This window comes from Haemorhous mexicanus, chromosome 3 (genome assembly GCF_027477595.1).
Source record: "Haemorhous mexicanus isolate bHaeMex1 chromosome 3, bHaeMex1.pri, whole genome shotgun sequence".
Classification (NCBI taxonomy): Eukaryota; Metazoa; Chordata; class Aves; order Passeriformes; family Fringillidae; genus Haemorhous; species Haemorhous mexicanus.
This window is the reverse complement of record NC_082343.1, coordinates 44,705,339-44,726,641: the sequence shown is the minus strand read 5'-3', so window position 1 is coordinate 44,726,641 and position 21,303 is coordinate 44,705,339. Positions and strand designations below refer to the sequence as shown.

The 21,303-nt window shown below is 41.7% G+C and overlaps 1 protein-coding gene and 1 long non-coding RNA gene across 2 annotated transcripts in view; one reads left to right on the top strand and one right to left on the bottom strand.

Annotated features, from left to right (window-relative positions):
• LOC132324941 (uncharacterized) overlaps nucleotides 1-20,261 on the top strand; it is a 29,342-nt gene extending 9,081 nt beyond the window's left edge. The window contains exons 2-3 of the long non-coding RNA XR_009485777.1: nucleotides 13,553-13,676; nucleotides 15,497-20,261. This is a non-coding gene — a long non-coding RNA (uncharacterized LOC132324941). The remainder of the gene's footprint in view (nucleotides 1-13,552; nucleotides 13,677-15,496) is intronic.
• The window catches only part of DISC1 (DISC1 scaffold protein), a 188,058-nt gene continuing 176,444 nt past the window's right edge, over nucleotides 9,690-21,303 (bottom strand). Inside the window, 3 exon segments of the mRNA XM_059841603.1 lie at nucleotides 9,690-12,270; nucleotides 12,272-12,370; nucleotides 20,257-20,373. Coding sequence (XP_059697586.1) covers nucleotides 12,229-12,270; nucleotides 12,272-12,370; nucleotides 20,257-20,373 — 258 coding nt within the window. The 3' untranslated portion in view covers nucleotides 9,690-12,228.

The window sequence follows — 21,303 nt, the reverse complement described above, 5'->3', positions numbered from 1 at the left end:
AACAATCCTGTGTTCCTTGGAATTCACACTGGGGGAAAAACCATATAAAATGCATCTTCCATTTACTGGGGGCAGGGAAATAGCAATATAGTAATGGAGGGCCAGCAGGGCTCACAAGTGCCATTTGGGAAAATTTAAAACAGCAGTAAATGAATTTCTGAACTTCAGTGTGCTTGTGAACTGCTAACCTGATGTGACTGCTTCCTGGCATATAAAGCACTTTAAAAATGCTGCAGCATGTGATGCTGCCATCTGCTATGAGATGGTGGCATCTTCATGGTAGCCTATAACAACAGGCCAGACTCCCAGCAGACTTCATGCGTTCCTCTGTGAAACATGGATTATTTCAGTACCCCTCTCAGCACCCTGCCCAGACTCTAATTTTAGACCAAAATCCAGGAGCTGATCTGGAGCATGGCTAGCCTTTGTCCCAGACAGTAGTGGCTGTAAAGTGCCATTAATTTTGGTGGCACTGGAATTCTGTACCTATAGCGAGAGGTATAGGAGGAGGGAAGAGACAGATGTACCTAGACCGGTTCACCCATCAGACACCCAGCAGAGGGGTGCAGACAGACAGCTCTGCCCTTCTCAACCACAGCTGGACCTAGTTCAGAGTGTGTGCACTGATGGGATAGCTGGCTTTGGCTTGCTCTGAGAAAGTCAGTGTTCCTTATCCTGACAAAGTTTTGAAATAAAAATAAATGGAATAATCTCTTTGTCTCAGCCACGTAGTGCATCTGCTCTGGGCTGAAGATACTGTTTGTTCCTCAATATTACTCACCTGCTGCTCATGAGAGAGTCAAGAGAGTTACTAAAACTTCATTAGAAGTCTCCAAGCTGGAAATAGAGAGGAGGGAAATATGGCCCTGAGGGTGGGGAATGGAGGGGGAAGGTGAGGAGAAATATCATGTTGTGTAGGGCATTTGAGATTTAAGACTCAGTCACATTTGCAGAGTAAGCTGATATGTGTGGTTCAAAATGACATGTGAAGTGCTGCTTTGCCAGCACTCCTGGGGGTGTGCATTCTGTTCCCTGGTTCAGTGGGGCTCAATAGAGCTGTTATTCCTTCTCTGCAGACTATTTGGCACCACCTGCTGTGACATGGCTGTGGTCAAAACAGGCTCCTAGAATCACAGAGGTACTTTAAAACTGCCTAAGCATCATCTGACACAGATATGGAGGTGCCAGATCTCTCATACAAAACATGTCTGATGTGTTGAAGTAGGACTTGGCTCAACAAGATATTAGAGATTCACTGGTGGAGCGAGTTCTGAGGCAGGTGTGGACTTTTCTCTAGTCCTACTGTGTCCCTTTGCATCTGCTGATGCAGAGCATCCTGTCACTTTGTGCACAGCCAGTCTTTGGCACCATGGAGCAGTGCAGCACAGCGAGGCTGCCCAGCCACACTCAGAAGCTTCCCTGGCACGGAATGAGAACTGCAGCATTTATGTTAAGTAAGAAAATGTAGACCTACTTTTACTGGCTAATTACTGTGTTGGAATCAGTTAATTAGCCCATGTCATGAAAAAAACAGGGTCTTTTATATGCAGATAGGAATTAGTAGTATCAAAGGGCTGCAAGGTAGGGAAGGAGGAAATGGCCCTGTGGATTGGATGTTGTGCCCTACAAAGAGAGAATTGCAGTCTGTCAGCCAGTCCTGATTATCTTGCCCTCATCTAGACAATCTCTTCCCTGACTGCTGCCTGAAATGTGGTATATCTGCCAATGAAGTGAGGTTTACTAATCACTGCATTCACCTCTCTTGGTTTTGGTGGGTCATTGGTGAGACAGTCCCTCCCTCCCCCTCTCAGTGTGAAGCTGATGAGAGACAGTGGTGGGAACAGCAAACTCCTTATTCCTGCCCCTGAGTGCGTGGCGTGGAGGGTTTCTCTGCTGCCTTGGACTGGGCTGCCTTTTGGCAAGAGTATGCTACTCATTTTATCAACTAGTAGAGAGGATAAGAAGGCAGTGAAAAAGGGGCCTCCAGTGCGGGGTGCAGAATCGAAAGGAGCAGTAGTAGGTGGAGGGAACTCTTTGAGCACGATGTCCCTGTACAGAGCAGGCAAATGGTGGGGAGCCATTGTTTTTTGGATTCTCTCCATGCTTAGACACAGGTTTTTTCCTTGGTCAATGAACCTGTGAGGTTTCATCTGCAGGGAAAATGTTCACAACATTGTTTTGGATTAAATATTAAATTAAAACAACCCTAAGGTATAATTATTTTAGTGAATCCAATTATGTCATTGCTGCTGTCTTGAAATGTTGAAGTCCCTGAGCAGAAATATTCAGCCTTTTACTTTACTGCTGCAATGCCTACCTTCTGGTGCAGAGTTTCTGTGTCAAATGCCATCATTCCTGTTATTTTATGAGCCCCAAAGAGATGAACTTAGAGAGGACCATCATATACCACCTTCAAAGGGTAAAGGCACATGAGGATCCTAAGCAGAGCTCAGATGCTGTAGGGATGTTGTTGCAGACACTGAAACTCTATCTTCTTGTCGCCTTAAGTCAAGCTTCCCTTAAGCAGCTCGGTTGTTTCTCCAAAAGTAAATTGTAAATTGTTACTTTAGCTTAAACTTTATATTTGGGCCAGTGCCACTCATAAAGATGCAATTCAGAAGTGAACTGCACTTACTGGTCGCTGTTATGAGAAACCTGAGTCAGTGTCTGTCGAATCTCAGGTTTCTCTAGCATTTTAACAGCAGAACGCTGGAGCCGTGTCAGTGGTGTGCCTCTTGCCTGCATTTTTTTCCTGGTATCACTTTGTGACTCTCCTTGGAGAGCTCCACATGATCCTGCACACTTTAATGCTCCCTCAAGCAAAACCTCTTAAAGGATTACTTTGACTTGTGATTAGAAGTGGCAGGGAACACTTGGCAGATCTGAAACTCAACAAAGCTGTGCAGTTTGCTTGCTGGGATTTCCCCCCTCCCCTTATCACAGAATGGTTGCGGTTGAAAGGGACCTCTGCAGATCTTCTAGTCATCTCCCTCCCCCCACTTCCTCAGATTCAGCTATTGCTTATGTTTCAAAGTTGTCAGATTGCAAATGATGCCTGGAAGGGCAGGTGGTGTTTGGTACAAGGCCCAGTGTTTAGCCTGGAGATGGAGGGAATGCTTATTTTTAGGTGCAGGAGAAGCTCTCCTTTTGACAACTGTTCATGTAAGTTCTTATACTTTGTTCTTTGCTAAAGAAGGTCTTATATCTGCTAGGGGAAACCTGAAGAAGAAGGTAAGGTCTTCAGAGTGCATCAGAAGGTAGAAAGAGCAGCTGAAAATCAGTATCAGGCCCTTGGGGGAGTAGTTGAGGCTGGAGGAAGGGAATGCTTGCTGGATGCATCCATGTTAGGGGCTCCTGTTGAAACTCATTCCCTCCCAGAGGCAGAGCAACACTGCTCTTCCATGTGGGGCATAGTAAAAGTTGTCAAGTCCTACTTTTACCCCCAAATTGCATGGGAGAAGTTGTCTCACCTCTTGGTGACTCTTGATATAACTTCTTGGCCACTGTCTGGGAGTTTCTGGGGCAATTTATTCAATCTGGGTGAGAATTAAGCAGCACTCAGTGGTCCACTGACATAAGGGCATATGGTTGAAATCCTGTCACCACATCACAAGGGAAGGCTTGTCTTCTAGTGGGTGCTGGCTTTTGCAGTCTGTGTAGTCACACAGATTCGGCCATTTCCTATGCCAAATGTGTCCTGGAGGATGTCTCACAACTTTTATTTCCTCTACATCAATCCAGGGTTATGCAAAGCCCTGCCTAACTGCAGGGCCTTTAATGATGCCTTTTTAATTACCCCCCAGCCTCACTGAAGCACTGTAGGTGTTTTCAAAACCAACCTGGTATCCAAAGTCAGAGACACACATGAAAGAAAGGGTCTGAACATCCTGTGCCTGATGCACAGTGCATCCTTGCCTAGAGGGTCCCCACAGACTGGTCAAGAGACCTCACTCTTGACTGGTGAGTGGTGGGTGCACAAAAATTAGAGAAGCACGTGGGTTTCATCCTAGCATCAGTGAAGCAAGAATCACCAGAAAGTTCACCTTGCACAGCCTTGACAGCATGCAATGTTTTTATTTTAAGGGCATTGGTAAAATTTACTGGAGACTCAGACATTCTCAAAATCACTGATGTGCTTAAAAGCCCTAAGGGACCAGGACCTCTGGCCTTTCATCTACCTTCAGCACTGGGCAGCACTTCTGATTGCTAATTTGGGGATAGTTTGAAGTCACCTATAAGGCATGAGAGGTTCATCCCTCCTCTTTCTCTAAAGCCTTTAATGATCACTAACTGAGCTGCACAGTAATCATCCAGGACTGATGTGTTAACTCCAGCTGAGGCTGGTGCAGTGCTGAAAGCCTGTGCTCACACAGCCCAGCTTTGGTAGGGTCAGATGGAGACCCAGGCTATCCTTGACTTTTGAATTTGCTTTTGTTGTATCTCCAGGCAGATGAGTTTGCTTCCCTCCTGCAAAGATGGGCAGGAAGGCGTGTGAATGTACCACGGTAGCAGATAATCCCCTGTGAGATCCTGGGCTCCCTAGTTCAGGCGTGTGTGGAGCTGACAGGATCCTGTAGCTCTTCCTGTGATTCTGTGATGAGATTAACTCCTCTGGGGGAGCTGATGGGGCAGGCCCCTGCCTGCCCAAAATGTACCTTTTGCCTCCTACTTCTACCAGTGGATCTAAACTTTCTTGCCTGTCTGGTGGTGTTCTGCCAGTGCTTTTTGCAGTGGTAGGGAGAAGATTAGTAGACACTTCAGGTGTGGGGGTTAGAGACAATTGGCTCTGCTCTCTGCCTGGCTGGTCTCAACCTCTCAAGAAGCAGATGTGTGCGAGGCTTGGATGAAAACAGCTCTCTTTGACCTGAGCCCTGGGGATCCTCACTCCCTGACGAGCGTGCCTGCCTCCCCTGAGCATCAGGCTTTTGGCAGGCTTTGACCCAAAGGAGTGAGGAGAAAGCATCTGGGCTCTGTTTATTCTCTGGCATGAAGGATGCATGTGAGAAGGGGGGTGTGCCCGTGCACATGTGCTGAGTGCAGGGGTGAGCGCTGCCACCACCACCCGTGTCCCAGAGCTGATGTGCCAGCCCATGGCAGAGGCAGGATGCTGTGCAGGGAGATCAAAGAGGAAAGCTGAAATTAAAAGATGACTACCAGCAGTGGGGAAAAAGCCTTGAATTCCAGCATGAAGTTTGCTCCTTTCTTTCCAATCAGTGCACCACTAAGGACATGCATAAACCATATGTTAAAGGTGTTAGAGGGCTGAATGTGGAGCACATGTGTTTGCCTGAGCCTTTACCTCGGGGTGGACTGACTGGAGAAAAGTTAAGCACTCTGGGAGCTCCTGACCATAAGACATCAGACACTTTGGTTAGTTTGGTCAATTTAGACTGTCTGTGCACAGGAATTAGGAATATTTTCTTCTACTGATTCAACCCCTAGAGCTAAATTACATCTCCCATAACCCAGTGACCATTAATGGTTTGAGGTAAAACTCGAAGCTTACTAAAATGTCTCGCAAAAGATAAGCAGGCTCTGTTACCAATTTATGGGGGAAATGAATAAAAAAATCCCTAAATGATTGTTCTGCTGACCTCAATATATCTTGTGGGAAGAACTTCCTAAAGCCCGAGCACTAAGGCTGCAGAACAGGAGACATTAACCAGGTGATTTACTTCTCCTTCAGAACACAACATTGGTCATTGGATTTTTGTTTGGTTTTATTTCCCCTTTTTTCCCCACTATAGTAAACCCAACCAATATTACATTTCTAATTCAGGATAATAAAATCCCCACACATAGAAGGAAATAAAGCTGGTGATGCCCTATTGTTCCCATGTCATACCCAGGGAATGTTTCTGTGCTGGAAGAGCTGTTCTGTGCTGCTGCCTTCAGTTCATGAGACTGGAGAGGAGTTCCAAGGGCAGTTGGGTGTTTGCTACAGCAATAGCTTGTATTCATTCAAGGAATTTGAGGTACTTGGTGAGAGGACAGAGAAGAAACATTTCCCGTCAGGATTAATGGAGAGAGACTGGTTTCACTTGCTACAGTTGATTATAGAAAATTAGCCATGACAAATCACGTATGGCTGTGAGAGGCAGGGTGCTCTTTTCACCTTTTCTTTCTCATTTAACAAAACCAAGCAGCACCACATTGATCAGCACTACCAGCCAAGACAAGCAGTGCCTGCTGGCTTGGTGTTGGTTGAGTTTCTTTGGGTTTTCCTCTGTCACAGAGGATGATGAGCAATGCTGCAAGTAGCTGTGCTGCCTCTCAGGCTGGAGCGCTGTCCAGGTGCTGTGGCACTGCCTCTGCTCCTGGGCCACCATGTCTGGTGGCCTGTCCTCCCTGGTACTGCACCATGGCATGTGCCCCTAGCTCCCGAGCCCATTTAACCTGCCTGCACGTGGGAAGAAAGAAATTTGGCTCATAAGCCTCGGCTTCTCCCTAGCCAGGCTGTGAAGCATCTAGTAATAGCTTCAGTCTCTGCTTCCTGGGGAAGATTTACAGGAAGGCCTTCCTTAGCATTTGGTTTCACTTGCCCTTTTGAGCTAAGGTCAAGATCAGAGAATGGGTAAATAGGCTTTCCCAACTTGCTGGCATCCAGTTGTTCTGTCCTCCAACTCTGCTCTGAGCTAAGCACCATTTTATGAAAGCATTTCTTTTTCTGTTACTCTATTTTTTTTAAGCTAGTAGGGAAAATACATATATTTAAGGTAAAGCCCTGTGGCTATTCTTCAGTTCTACAGGTATCATACAGGCTGTATTATAAAACTGAATTGTGGTGTTTTCTGCATCAAGTGCATTACATCTGGGATGCAGAAGGGCTTTATTCACAGTTTCTGAGAAAAAAAAAATGTAGTGGATAATTACTCTCCGTGCTAAAAATATCTTATTTCCCCCTTTTTTTGTTTTGTGATTTCTGCTGGATGAAACAACCAGCAGGCAAATCTTTCTCCATGTAAATACTAAAGGACATGAGTGGATCACATTTTGGGCTTTAGTTGGCAAGTTATCTGTGCTGAATTTTGCTGGTCTTACAACTTACATTAGTTTGCCCTAATCTCCTAAGAGGTTCTTGTATCTCTTTTTCTGAAACCTCACTTGCTTTTACTTTGTGGGGGCATACCATAGGTGTCAGTGCTTGTCTGTACTGTGTACAGATGCAATGCCATGTTCTTGCTCTTCAGAGCTGCCCATCTAAGTGAGGAAAATAGTTGGGTGAACCAGTCAGCTGCTGCTCCAGGAGCTCATGTTATTGAAATTAAAGGAGTAAACTGTGATGCAGCCCTGAAGTTCTACCTGTAGAGCTATGCATGGTTCCCTACTGCTACTCCTGAGCCTTGCCCTGGAGCTGCTACTACAGGGAAACATGAGAGTGGGCACAAAACTCTAGGTTTTGGGATTGAGCTGATAGACAATATCTTAAGCCTACTTTGACAAGAAAACAGAGAGGTCTTTCCTTTGGAGTTTCAAAGTCTCAGTGTCAGAGAAATAATAAATTCAAGGTCATTTTCTTCTTGTAAATTGGATCATCACTGTGAAAAGGTCTCTTAATTTTCCATTCCTCCAGTGAGATCTATCATGTGTCTCCTACCTGTGCCTGACTAGTTTAATACTCTCTCTCTCTCTTGCCACTTAGTATTCCTGTATGGCTGGTTTTATTTTAAACAATTTATTCAACTTTGCAAGTGATTACAAGAATAGTCTAGTGTTGTATTCACATTGTGTGTCTTTGACAATGCCCTAACAACCCCTTCCCAAAGACACTGCTCTTCCAGATAAGGAAACAGGGAAAGTGTGACTGAATACCATGCATGTGCAGAATTCAAACATTTCCTTACTCACTCAATCCCAGATGTTCTTTTCCTAGGCCTCATATCCAAGTCTTCATTAGAAATTTGAGAGAAATGCTTTACAGTGGCTGCTGGCTTGGCAGCTTTTCAGGTTCAGGCAGAATCTCCTTTATTCACAGGCCCTTTCTTCTTATTATTTTTTAATGTTTCTCCAGAAACTTGTATTATTATCTTTAGTAGTGCAGAAAAATATTCAATATTTTAGAGCTTCTTTGTAGCATGGTAATCTCTGAGACTAAAAAAAAAAAAAATCTCTTGGTCCCAGCCTCATTTTTAATAGGATAGTAAACTAAGAGGATACATGAGGATTATTCTAATCTCACCCTGGAGCTCTCTCCAGCACTACTGCCTATCTGGGACCCATTATTGAACTGCCTTCTCCAATGCTCTAGAAAGCAGGCACTTATCTTGATTTAACAAGTAATGATAGCAAAAGCCTGAGCTGTCATGCTTTAGAAATAATGGATTAGCTAATTGATTGTGAAAAGCAATATTAGGCTGGAGCTGAACACCCTTTGGAGTGCTCTTTCCTCCTTGCTTCAGTCTTTAGTCCCTTGAGAGCATGTTTGTACACTGAGGGGGGGGGGTATATTCAACAAAATTAACTACTCCTCCACAAAGCACATGAAAGGGACTGGTAAAGGTGAGCTACTATCTTGCAGCTCTCCTGGAGCATTCCACTGTGTGTGCTCTGGAAGAGCAAGGGAGCTGGTGAAGGGTCTGGAACACAAATTTGATGAGGAGCAGCTGAGGGAGCTGGGGGTGTTCAGCCTGGAGAAAAGGAGACTCAGGAGGGACCATATCACTCTCTACAACCACCTGGAGGCTGTAGCCAGGTGGGGGTTGGCCTCTTCTCCCAGGTCACAAGTAACAGGATCAAGAGGGAATGCCCTCAAGATGCATTCTAAGTGTGAGGGGAGGTTAATGTTAGATATCAAGAAAATATTCTTTGCTGAAAGGGCTGTTAAACATTGGATCAGGCTGTTCAGGGAGGTGGTGGTGTCACCAGTGCTGGAAGCACTTAAAAGATGTATTGATGTGGCACTTATGGATGTATTTTAGTGGTGCACTTGCTTGGCAGTGTTGGGCGAATGGTTGGGCTCAGACTTAAGGTCTTTAATTTAAAGACCTAAATTATTTTATTATTCTGTTGCTGTGGCAGAAAAAAACACACAAAGCCTTATTTGCCTATGTAGTCTTTAAACCTTTTGGGTCTGGGCTTTAAACCTCTTGGGTCTAGGAACAGCACATGACCTGGGCAGGAAAGAAACTTCTTTCTGGAGATTTTCATTGTTTGCAGGTGGTGAGAGACCAGTCTGCCCAGAAGTGAGAATTCTAGCAACAATGTATGAAACTGGTCCTTGTGACACCATACACACTCTCCTGCCTCTCATTGCGGCAATGAATGTGTGTAAGAGCATAACTTTGGCCTCAGGTATTGCTGTAGTCGAGGCACAGTCGTGCTGCTCTTCCTTCAGCCCTTATCCATGGGTGAGGAACTGAGGCAGGGCAGGCAGAACTCAGTTGCACAGCAAGACTGAGTCAAGCTGGGACCCAAGTGCAGGTTTTACCTGTCTGTACAGTTCACTGTGTGATACTTATTTCTCCCTCTCATACTGAAAAGAACTACATGTTGCTGTCAGGCTTTAGTCTTGAATATGTCTTTAGACTGTTTTCAAATACATAACAGGCTAGCCCAAGCAGACGAATTACTGCTGGCAGCAGCACAATAATAGTCACACACATGGTTTCTTTCTCCTTTTCTTTCCTCCACTCCCTGTGATGAAACTCCTAAAATGCTGTACACTGCACAGAATGCAAACAGACACTGGGTTAGTTAAAAACATACTTCTCTTTATTTGAAAGCTTTCACAGATAAAAGGCAGGTGATACATTGCATAGTAGACCTATTTTTAAAGTATGCTTATTATCAATTGTCTGAGAAAAGGGATGGTTACTGGCTCTAACTTCCCACAACAAACAATGAAGTTAATGGAACAATAAATTAAAGGAGTAGTAGTCCATGTTACATATAAAATAGATGTTAACAGATACAAACAACAGCAATGATGACTGATTCATTTTCCCTTCTCCTCAGAAATTCAGTGTCTTATTAGAGTGGTTGCCTTAATTGAGTTTTTATTAAGATGTAGTAGTGCTCTGAAGCTTTGAAACAAAAAAGCCATACAATTTTTTTAATGGAATGGGAATGTCTTCAAGAAACCTTGCTAGTGGGAATGAAGGTGCTGTTCTCCTGCCCCTGTGATGGCTGGGTCCTATTCCTGTTGTTGAGCCCTTGCTGCTGCAAGGAGGCAGACCTGATGCTTCAGCTGTAGCTGATCCTGGCTCTAAGGCACTTCTAGGGCCTAACAACTGCTTACATTGCAGGCACTAAGAATTCAAAGGACAAAACTCTGCAGGGTGGGAGAGTGAGGTGTCATGAAACCTTAGTTTGGTGTACTGGCCATCATCTCTGGGACTGTTTCCAGGGTCCTATATAAATGCTCCTTGCTGGAAATGCAGTACCTGGGCCCTCTGTGGTATTGAACCCCAGGGAGCTTCTATGGGCGTTAAAGAAACAGTTTTAAGAGCTGTATCTTGTCAGAGTGCTCCCCTTCCTCCACCTGAACTCATGTGGCTTTCCATGAGTGCTTTCTGGCCGGCAGGTTTTGCTCCGGAGCTGCTCCTGTGCGTGGGCTGAATGTCAGGGTGCCACCTGCACTTGTCTCCTGCCCTGAGCTGGAGGCAAACACCTTGTTCATCTGTTCAGGGGAGCTTCAGAAAGTGCCAGAGCTGTGGTGGGGAGGTAGGTATTGAACAGGGACATGGAGAGAGACACTTGTCAAGCAGAACAGCAAGAGATCTCCATTAGGGAACTGAGTATTAGAGACCAGGCAAGGTGGAGCTCCAAGAGTCTTTACCACAACGTGGATGCTGGCCCATATATAACTCAGTGAGAAAAGTCAACCATGTTCTGAATTACAGGGCTGTAATGCAACCCTGAGGATCTGGTGACTCTAGAAACCACCTGAGCTCTCTGTCCTGGTTTGACAACCATATGCTCCTGGAGGCAATTATAATCCTGTTGTATGTCTCAGCTGCCTGGCACTTTTTTTCCCCTCCCTCCTTCTGTACTTAACACTGAGGTAGAAGTTTCAACTAGCACTAAAACACACAAAAAATGAACAGGATCTTAGTGGGAAAGTAGTCCAATGACCTTCAAAGTTTGCAAAAACACAATGTGGCTATAAAAATGTAACTGAAGTAGAAGAGTAATTCTGAAAATGTCAGAAAAACAGTATCAGTTGCAAGACATTTTCTATTGTATTTTTTAAAATTAAGATTTTTTTTTTAAATTCTCCCTCTGCAACAGGATTTTTATGGTATCAGAGATATACTGGTATCAAAGTAGAAGTACACATGAATTTTTGAAGACATTAACTCTTTTGAACAATTATCCAGTTGGCTTCAGCTGAGTATTGCTTTTATTTCCTATAAAAATACATGTTTAACTATGCATGTGTATATATTGACATACGTGTCTTACAAAAAAATCTGCATTCCTTCTGAAGCTTACAAGGAAGACCAAAGTAATGGCAGTAATCTTTATGACAAGACTTAAATGACTTCTTGTTCATACAATATTTAAATATAAGCAACACAAATAACCAACATAGGATTTTTTTTTTTTTTTTGCTTTACAACCCCTGTAATACTAAAGAAAGTTTATATTAATACCTAAATAAATTGAGTTAAACTACTCCTATAGGGGCTGCTGTTAGTTACCTCCACTGGACTTAATACCACAGAGCAAATGAGATCCAAATTTCAGTTGAAAGAACACAGTTAGCTTGAATTTCACCTTATTGATTTAATTATTGGCAGGAATGTGAAAATACATTCAGTGTAAGAAAGCTGTTAAAGCCAAAGAGGGAAAAAAAAAGTTCTTATTATTCTTAGAGCTATTTTCCAAGAAATACTAGATGTTCCAGTTTTAATGCTGCATTTTAAATCAGGGGAAAAATCCATGAGTAGAGGAAGACAGTGTTTATGAGCCTTCAAGGAGAACACTTCACTGACATTAAAGGCAACTTTGCAGACTCACTTGAAATGTATCAATTTGTAATCTACACATTTACAGGAGCTGCTCTGCTCTGAAAGCTGTTTCCCAATCTGTGCCAAAACATATGAGGCTGCGTAGCATACTTCTGATGATAGACCTCCAGGCTCTGTTTCTCCATAATTGATTTAGTTATTAGTTATGCAGGGGAGAGAAGAGATCCCTGAGGCTTAGTAAAACAGTATTCAGTTACTAAAAGCAGCCCTTTGTGAATTAATGTCATCCTACCAGCTCTTTCTGCTCATTATTCCTTCAAGTCTTGTTTTCCTGGACACCAGCTGTCACAGAGGAAGTCTCCAGCCTTTTCTTCTCCTGCCTCCTTGGCTGACTGAAGTTGCACCAGCACGGTCTGGAGTGTCTCCTTCACCACCTGGATCTCCCTCTGCAGAGACTGTGCAAGCTTTATTAAGGAATATTCTATAGGTGATTGGCAGTCCCTTTTCTCTTTCCAAGTTATTAAGTACATTCCTGTTCTGCTGTTCACAACAGATGGCCATGGCTATCTAATTGTAGCTTCAACTTCTTCCAAATTGTTTGGATTAAATATTATTACATTTCTCACACTTGCTAGCAAAAGAAAAATGCAGGCAAACTCAAGTTCTTAAGTAGCATTATTTAGCAGTTTAAAAAAGGGAGGGGAAGGAGGATACTGCTTGGATACTGTTCTCATGGGAAGAAAGGAAGGAAAGAGACAAAAAATATTGTGTACCACGGAGGCAGTAGCACTAGGTGTGAGTTCCCTGATGGATGGAGGGTTGACTTTTATGCCAGAGACACAGACCAGGTGAAGGCAACAGGAGTAGTCTGAAACAAATGCCAAGTATGACCACAGCTTGTGTGGCATTAGTGAGCTCAACAACGTGTGCTATGCAAGGTGGGGTGGGAATCTAGGTAAGGAGCAAAACTAGCTTACAGCAGAGAAAGTGTTTCTGCTCCACTTACTTCCAGAAAGATTTCACATTAGCTGAATTATCATTATAATTATAGTGCAGAACACACAAACATAAAGCTACACAAGACTCCACAGGGAATGCTTTGAACAAAGCAAAGTTGAAAAGCAAAGAGGGCAGTAACGAGGTTGTACTGCTGTGCATTAAAAGGAAGAAGGCCCTGAGAAGTATCCAATAATTAGTATAAAATGCTTCATTTGCTTAAGAAAGAGTTTTCCACATTTTATTTTTCTCTGTCTAGTTCAGGGTTCCTGCAATGAATTCAAGAAGAAACTGATGGTGAATGGCTCAGCCTCTGAAAGAGACCTTCCACTTCCCTCTTTCCCAGCTCCACAATGATGAGAGGGAGGGTGTCACGTGGTGGCAACAAGGGGTGCAGCAGGGACCAGACTGGCAGATGAAGGCAGGACATTCACAGAGACAGTAGCAACTACTGTCATGTGCACAAATCTTTTATAAGTGGCTAGGCTTCCTTGGCAGTACAGCTTTTTGTGCTATGACTGGGAATAAGTTTGTACTACAAATATACTGGGCTTTCTGCTGATTATCTTAAATCAGCAACACTATCCATTGTTGGAAGAAGTCCATGCTCAATGAGACAACCAATTTTATCCTCTCTTCTATAGCTTACTTTGTGTGGAGAAGAAAGCACGCAGAGGCATGTCAGAGCCTGCTGAAATGGGAAACCAATGATCAAGTTTATAAACAAACCCTAGGGCCCATCCCATCCTACTGAGGTCATCTGGACAGGTATGGATGAAGGGCAAAGGCACCAAAAAACAGAAATTGGTTCATTTCTAGCAGCATGTTATCAAATTATGACAGAATCTCACTTCAAGGGAAGTGAAAGAAGGATGACACTGGAACAACTCAGTTTCAAAAGTACAACACACAGAAATAATGCACAAGGACAGTCTGTCCTTTGCAGAGTTTATACGTTAGGAAATGTTATTTTGCTTGACCACAATGTTAATGCAATGTCAAGAAATAAAGATGGCCTCAGGTTAGGTGACTGTAAAAACTAAGCTGCTACTTTTGAAAAATTGTGACTGGACCATGGTAAAGCTATACCAACAACAGCTCTTTCAGGCAACCATTATTATGTCTTTGAAAAGCCTTGGCTGTTTTTGATTCTGTTATCAATTCTCCAAAACTTTATCTTGTGTATTTACATGCATTTGCTATGATGTTTTGCTCTTAATATGTTCATGCATAATTCTAATTTCTGGACAGCTCTGGGCTTCTGTCTCTGATTATGAGTAGCAGCAGTACATAAAGCTTCTCCTATCCCAAGATCACAAAGCACTGAACAAGGACAAATTAATTATGCTTTGCATCTTCTCTGAAGTAAGAAATATTATTATCCTCTTCTAAGTCCCGGATTCTCCACCCCTCTGCAACTTAATCATAAGGCTCTGCTGAAAACCTAACTGTTAAACGTAAATCCTGCAATCCATGAACACCATAAACCTTCTGAAGTTTAATTCTGACGTGTAGTCTCTGACTACATGCTGTTACTTGTAATATTCCAAGCAACTACAAAATTCTCTTCAGAGAAAAAGCAAAATTGAAATGTTTCAGTGACAGTGGATGAGGAATCTTAAAGGATGGAAGAAAATGAGGAAGATAGAAAAAAACCTGTCAACCAACAGAAAGATGGAGCAACAAAAAAAGATGACTGCATAGTCTAAGTACAGCAAGTACCACTAACCTCATAAATAACACCACAATGATATGTAGACAAGTAACTGTCAAATGTTCCTTTATGGCTAAGACAAATATATGATATATGGCTGAGCATGGCATCTCTATCCACACACAGGCTGGATCTGGAGAAACAGCTTCACCCATTTTAAAAATGCAAATAAACAGTTCTGCATGGGTCCACATGCATATGTGTCCTTTGTGCTCAAATTCTCTATCCAGTGCTGCAAATATTGAGCCAGTATCCGAGGCATGAGTGAAAACAAGTTCCAACTAGGAATATGTTCTGGTTCTGCTCTCTTCTTCTGAAAACTGAAAAAAAACTCCACAATGTCAAATAAGCAGTAAATTAAAGTACTTGGGAACAAGCACAACCCATATTCAACAATGCTGCAGGTCTAACATTGTCTTGCTTTAAGCTTTTCACCTATTTAACTTTGTCTCTTTGAAAAACTTGAGCATCATCTCAGAGCCCATGATTTGCAAGCAGATAAAAAGCAGACTAAATTACTGTAGAGACATATTTAAGTTTTGGAAAAAATGGGATCATTTTGCTCAAATGCAGCTTCTGATCTCTCAGCCCAGATGTTCAGGGAAAAGAGACAAAAAGTAGATGTTATGGATCAGTTGCCTTCCTATAGGAAAGGTTAGAAACTGAGAGCACATATTATGAGATAAAAGACATTGGAAGGACAATGAAGGACTACTATTGCTCTGAGATAAAGGGCAATGGGATTTTGGAAAGTAACAGCATTTTTTGGACATCTGAAGAAGAAATTAGTTCTTGAAGAACAGAAATAATCAAAAAGAGGTTTTTGGTTGCTCTTGTTTCTAACCTGGTTAACTTTTCTGCTTGTTTCCAAAAGCCAAACTCCACAGTGCCTGCAGACAGAAGCTCAGCTCAATGTGCCACCACCTAACTGCAAGCATCACTCCTAACCCCAGGCACCAGCACCCATGGAGGGGCTAAGCCAGATGGAAAACAGCTCTCCATAGAAAAGGACCTTGGAGTCATGGTGGACAATAAACTGTACACCAGCAACCTGTCATGAGGCAAAGGTGCCCAACAGCCTCCCAGGCTGGATTAACAAAAACACAGCCAGCAGGCAGAGGGAGATGATCCTTCCACCCTAATCAGCACTGCTAAGGTCCTATCTGGATTTGTGGGTTCCCCAATAAGAGAGAAGGACTTACTGGAATGACTCCAGCACAGGACCAGTTTAATGAACTTGAGTATCCATCCCATGAGGACATGCTGAGAGAGCTGGGACTCCAACCTGAAGAAAAGAAGGCTTACAGGATACTCCCACTGCGTATAGCCGAAAGGCAGGAATGAAGAAGAGGGAGCCAAGACTCTTCTGACTTTTTTTGTCCACTAACAGAACAAGAAGCAACAAGGAGAAATTCCAAAATAGGAAATTGAATCTGAATCCATGAAGACTTTTTTTTTGTTTGAAGGTGGTCAAACACTGGACTGTGTTGCACAATCAGGTTGTGGAGTGTTCATCCTTGGGGACATTCAAAATCTGACTGGACAACATCCTGGGCAACCTCCCCTAGGTGACCCTGCTTGAGCAGGGACTTGGACCAGATGATGTCAAAATATCACTTCCAGCTAAACAATTCTTTGACTGTGTGTGCTACATGCCAAAGGACCAGGGAAGAGCCAAGACAGTTCAGTAAGTCTTTTGAATTACCTGGGCTTTGGCCTTTTTGAGAGCATTCTTGGGAGCAAGAGAAAGATACTAAGCAAGTGCCTGCTGTTTCTGTGTGGTGTCACAGCAAGAGCGTAAAACGGCCTTTGGAAATCCATCACTTCTTACAAAATTCAGGGGTATTTGCAGTAGTGTAACCAATTAGAATTTTCTAAATTACCACCTTGATTACTGTCGCCCTCCTTCACATCCATGAATGTTATTTCTATAAACTAAGATAATACACCTCCCATGCAAAACCCAAAATACTCCCCCAAAAAACATTAAACAAAAAAACAGCAACAGAATGACTGCTACATATTGAAGAATGGAATCCTTCAGTGGTCTGAATATCAGCTACTTTCAAATTGCTTGCTCCAACAGAAAATGGAAGGCAAAGAAATTTCAGCACCTGGGTGGAAATACACTGACCTACCTCTATCGGAGCATAAACTATACAAGTGGAACCATGTTCTCTGTGCGGCACACAGTGGGAAGAGCTCACCCTCCTGTCATCTAAAATAAAATCAAAGAGTGTGCCATTGCCACCTCTAACTCTTGAAGGATCCCAAAATCTCTTACAGGTTCAGCCAGAGATTCCTCACTGAGCTGCAGACAGGGCTAAAGTTTACATGATTCTGTTGAAAACCTGCTCTGGTATAAAATAAGACTGCTGTGGGAGCCTGCTGCAGAATAAAGGTGAAAGGCTAGCAAAGTGACCTGAGAAGTTTAATCAATGTTTAGGCACAAAATTCTGCTTTCAAAATAACTGATTAAAATGCCCATTTTAGGGCAAGGAAAGAAGATTGTTTTTGTAATAATACTACAGTTAGGTTTTCTTCCAACAAAGCATTTGCACCAAAAGGAACTATTACATGCATTCAAATTGTCTATCAAAATGTAACTACTCATTAAGAACAAAAAATCACTGTGAAATTGCAATATAGGCTCCATTTAATTTTAGTGGGAATTCCAGGCCTTTACTGTTAGGAAAATAACACCTCTCATCAGCTCTGCAGACACCATAATGAGTCACCTCTCACCCTTTGGTTTTTCCAATTAATGATGTGGACTGTTTTCATACACTCATTAATGATCAACCTTAACTGAATATTTTGCAGGTTTATTTGGTTATACTACATAGAATTTAGCAAACATGTTGTAGTGCTACAGAGAAGTTTAACATCCAGTCCCACGCCCCTGTTGTTTGATGCTTTTACATAGAAGGGCAGTTTAGTGTTTTTTGTGAAATATTTCAACAATCAATTAGAATTGCAAGTGAGTCTGTGCCTATACTCAAGGCCAAGAAATATCACTGGATTTCTCCTTTGTTCAGGTCATGCTGGCACTTATGATGAGCAGCATGGTTGATTTAAGTGTGCTATGCCATCAAAACGGAGAATGCAAAACAATGACATCTGGGTTTTTTCTTCCAATACAAACTTAATTATTAATCAAAGCTATGACACACACTAAATACTGGAAAATGGATCAAGAGCATCAGGAATTTATTTTTCTCAGTGGAGTCCTTGGAAGTCTTTTAATAATCAGACCACAGAACCAATTTACATCTGTGCGGCTCCCAGTTAGATTTTTGACTTAATACATTTTGTAACATTTATGTGTAAGACAGTTTTTTGGGAGAAATATGGGAAGGGTGAAAATAACTAGTGAATGGACTTGTAAAAATTTATCCTGCTTTCATTACTATTTCAGGTGTTTAAGCTCCTGCTCCCAGAGTTCTATAGATTTTAATGAAAACTGCATGATTGTCCAGTATCTGTGATAGGAAATTGTTTTATCTAAAATCAAATAGATTACCATGCAAACAGAAGATTCATCTATTGAATAAATTCCTCTACTGAGGCTAATTGTTGTCTCTTAGCTTAGTGCTAATTCCTGCAATACAGGCAAGTTACCAATGAGTGAAAGCTAATTTTATAGGCACTGAGCAGTCTTTATATAAAAAAAGCCCCCAGTCTACAGGTCTGTAGCACTATGGTAGCTATTTTTCTCATTCCTTTTTGAAGTACAGCACAGTGATTATATGTACCAGATGGTAACATTTTATGCACATTGACCTGGACTACCTCTGAAATAGCAACTTAATCTTAATGAGGGGTAGCTGAATTGCTGAACTGCTTCTTTGTATGTCTCTGTGTTTTAAACATGATTTCTTATTTTGTGACTGATGGTCTTGCTAGGACCAGGATATCACACACTGTGCATTTCTGTATTTAGATGACATGAGCTGAGAGAGGAAGTCAGATCTCTATCAGAAAACTGTGGCTTAAAATCAGACTAATCTACAACTCTCTTGAAATTTACCATTACTAATTTTATTTTTTAACTAACTCTTGCAATGTCAACAGCTGTGAAGAAATAGGCACACTCCATAGAACATAAAAACCACTACTATTAAACATATATGTATTGTATTATCTTCTGGAACCAAAAATGCACTTTTCTAGCTTATTTCACATTACCTAGAAAAGTTTAAGTATGATCAGATGTGACTCTTCAGTTTGAATATTAACTTAAGTCCCCTGCAAAGAATCTATAACTCCAACCCTCAGTGTTCTTCTGTAAGGGACACTGAGAAAGCTCATTTGAGAGTGAATACACGCAAGGGAGAAAGGAATTGGATGCTCTGCACACACAAGACACACCCATAGAGCTCTGAGAAGAATGCACTGGAGAAACACAACTGCAACCAAGAAGGTTGAATAATCTTTCTGTATATTGTGTGAATATGGAAATGCTTAGAAAAGAAACATTTACAGTGTTTACAAATTACTGACTGGATTTCTCTCCTCCAACCCAAATCCCTTTCTCCTAGCACCATTCCTCCTTCCCTCTGCCCCTCGCACTTTATCCTTCTGCTACCTTGAAAGAAACCAAGTTTCTAGAGTAGGAATTCTGCAACGACTTGTAATAAATGCCCAATTACTTAAAACACGGTATTTCCACACACTGTTTATACTCCTTTCTCTAAACTATGCTCTGTAGGACTGTCCACCTTCTCTTAGCAGGAACTGATTCCTTTCTAGCACCATCATCACCCCTACTCACATTCAGATATCTCCAAGGGCTCCTCTGCTAATCTCTGCACCTTGAACATATCTCTCTTTCTTCATGATCCTCTCTACTGCCACCTCTTCTCTACTAAAACCTAACCAGCTCAGTACTCTCATCTTCCTCAGCTTCACTGGTTCCTACTTTCTTTGCCCTTTCTTAGAAGAACAAAATCCCTTTTATGAAAGTTTTTCTTACAAAAGTTACAAATGAAACAAAACTTCGTGTTCTTAAATTTTGAAAAAATGGCCAAGGAATTTCTCACAAAGGTTAAGCAATCTTCAGAAAAACTCACAGATAAAGCACAGAAAGAGATAAGTGGGCATAAGACAATATCTCATCTGTTACTTGCATTGGAGTGTTAGAGGCAGATTACAATGTGTAGGATGCCACACGATACATCTGTTGCCCATTTTTTCAAAAAAGAAAAAAAAAACCCCAAACTACAGGTGACAATATACACAGTCTGAGTCAATAATGTAGCATCTAATTCAGCTAAATCATGTTGGGAAATGCAGGTACATGGACATTCATATCCATGCAGCTTTTGGTGTGCTATGTATTCAATTATGAGCATTACTAAAAAAAGATTTTAACAGTGAAATAAAGGCTTTTCAGTACCCAGTCTTAATTTGCAAAGAACTAACTTCTGTTTAAATCAATTTTTAAAAAATATGCATTATAGGAAAACTTACTCCACAAAAGTGCCCATTTCAGCAAGACAATAATTTCTCCCATTCTTAATGTATCTAACCTACACTAAGAACAAGCATTGCATGCCAGTCTGACAGGCAAGGATCTCATGTGCATACTTACAGAGATTTATACGTATCCATAGCTAGAGCAAAAAGGATATGAATAACTCCTTCATCAACTCTGCAGGCGGAACTTTGCAATTGATCTTCCAGATGCACCAATTTCTCACTTATTGCTTCACATTTTTCTCCCAACTCTGCAGAAAATATGAAGAACTCCTACAGAAAGTTGAAAAATAAAAGAAAGCACATTTGCTGCTGACTGCACTTTTCTACATCAAATTAGCATCAAATTAAAGGGAAAATAAAATATTAGTAAGGGAATATGATACTTTGCAGTCAAAGACATTGCCTAAAAGCAAATTCCCATTAGAGAGACGAAAAGCTGTTTCTATATAATAAATTGGTGATTAATATGAAATAGAATGAGCTTGTGGTCTCAGTCTTCTTCCCAGCAGAAAAAAAGTCACAACCTCACTTTCAGCAGATGATTAGGGGTGTGAAGACAGCTACTCTGAACTGCTCTCTTTGTCCCCCATTATCTCATCACAGCAGGGGAGGGAAGTCTCATGCTTATCACTCATTAGGGTACCCAAATTTCAAGTTGTTCATGTAAATATGATTTACACTTTTAGGTCATGTAAATATTTCAAGCAGCAACATTTTGGTAACTCTTATACACATAAAATGTACTTATATTTTTGAAGAAAAATCTGGCTAGAGTACTTCGGGGCTTTGCTCAAGCAGTAAAAGAAAATGCATCAAAGTCTTTGAGATTACAAGATGAAACTGTACTTTTTTTACTAAGTTATCATTAAACAAGACTAAATTTTCAAAAATAATGCTTCTCTACTTAGAACTTACAGATGGCAAATACTTTTCCTATTTTAAAGTGAGTATTTTAAACCATTTTCAAAGTCCTTCTCATAAGTTTTTCAGATACATTGCACAAGGGTAATTGCTATTTTTTCGTATTTTGCATTGAGTGGTACTTTGAGAAATGACCCAAATAAGCAGAAAATATGAGAAGAGGGGAAAAAAAATCAATCCAATTGCGCAGCTCTGAGACAAGCCTTTCCTCTCCCTCCCATGGCACCACAGTGCTGCCTACAGTAATGACAGGGGTTATCTGCAAAAAAATATTATGGT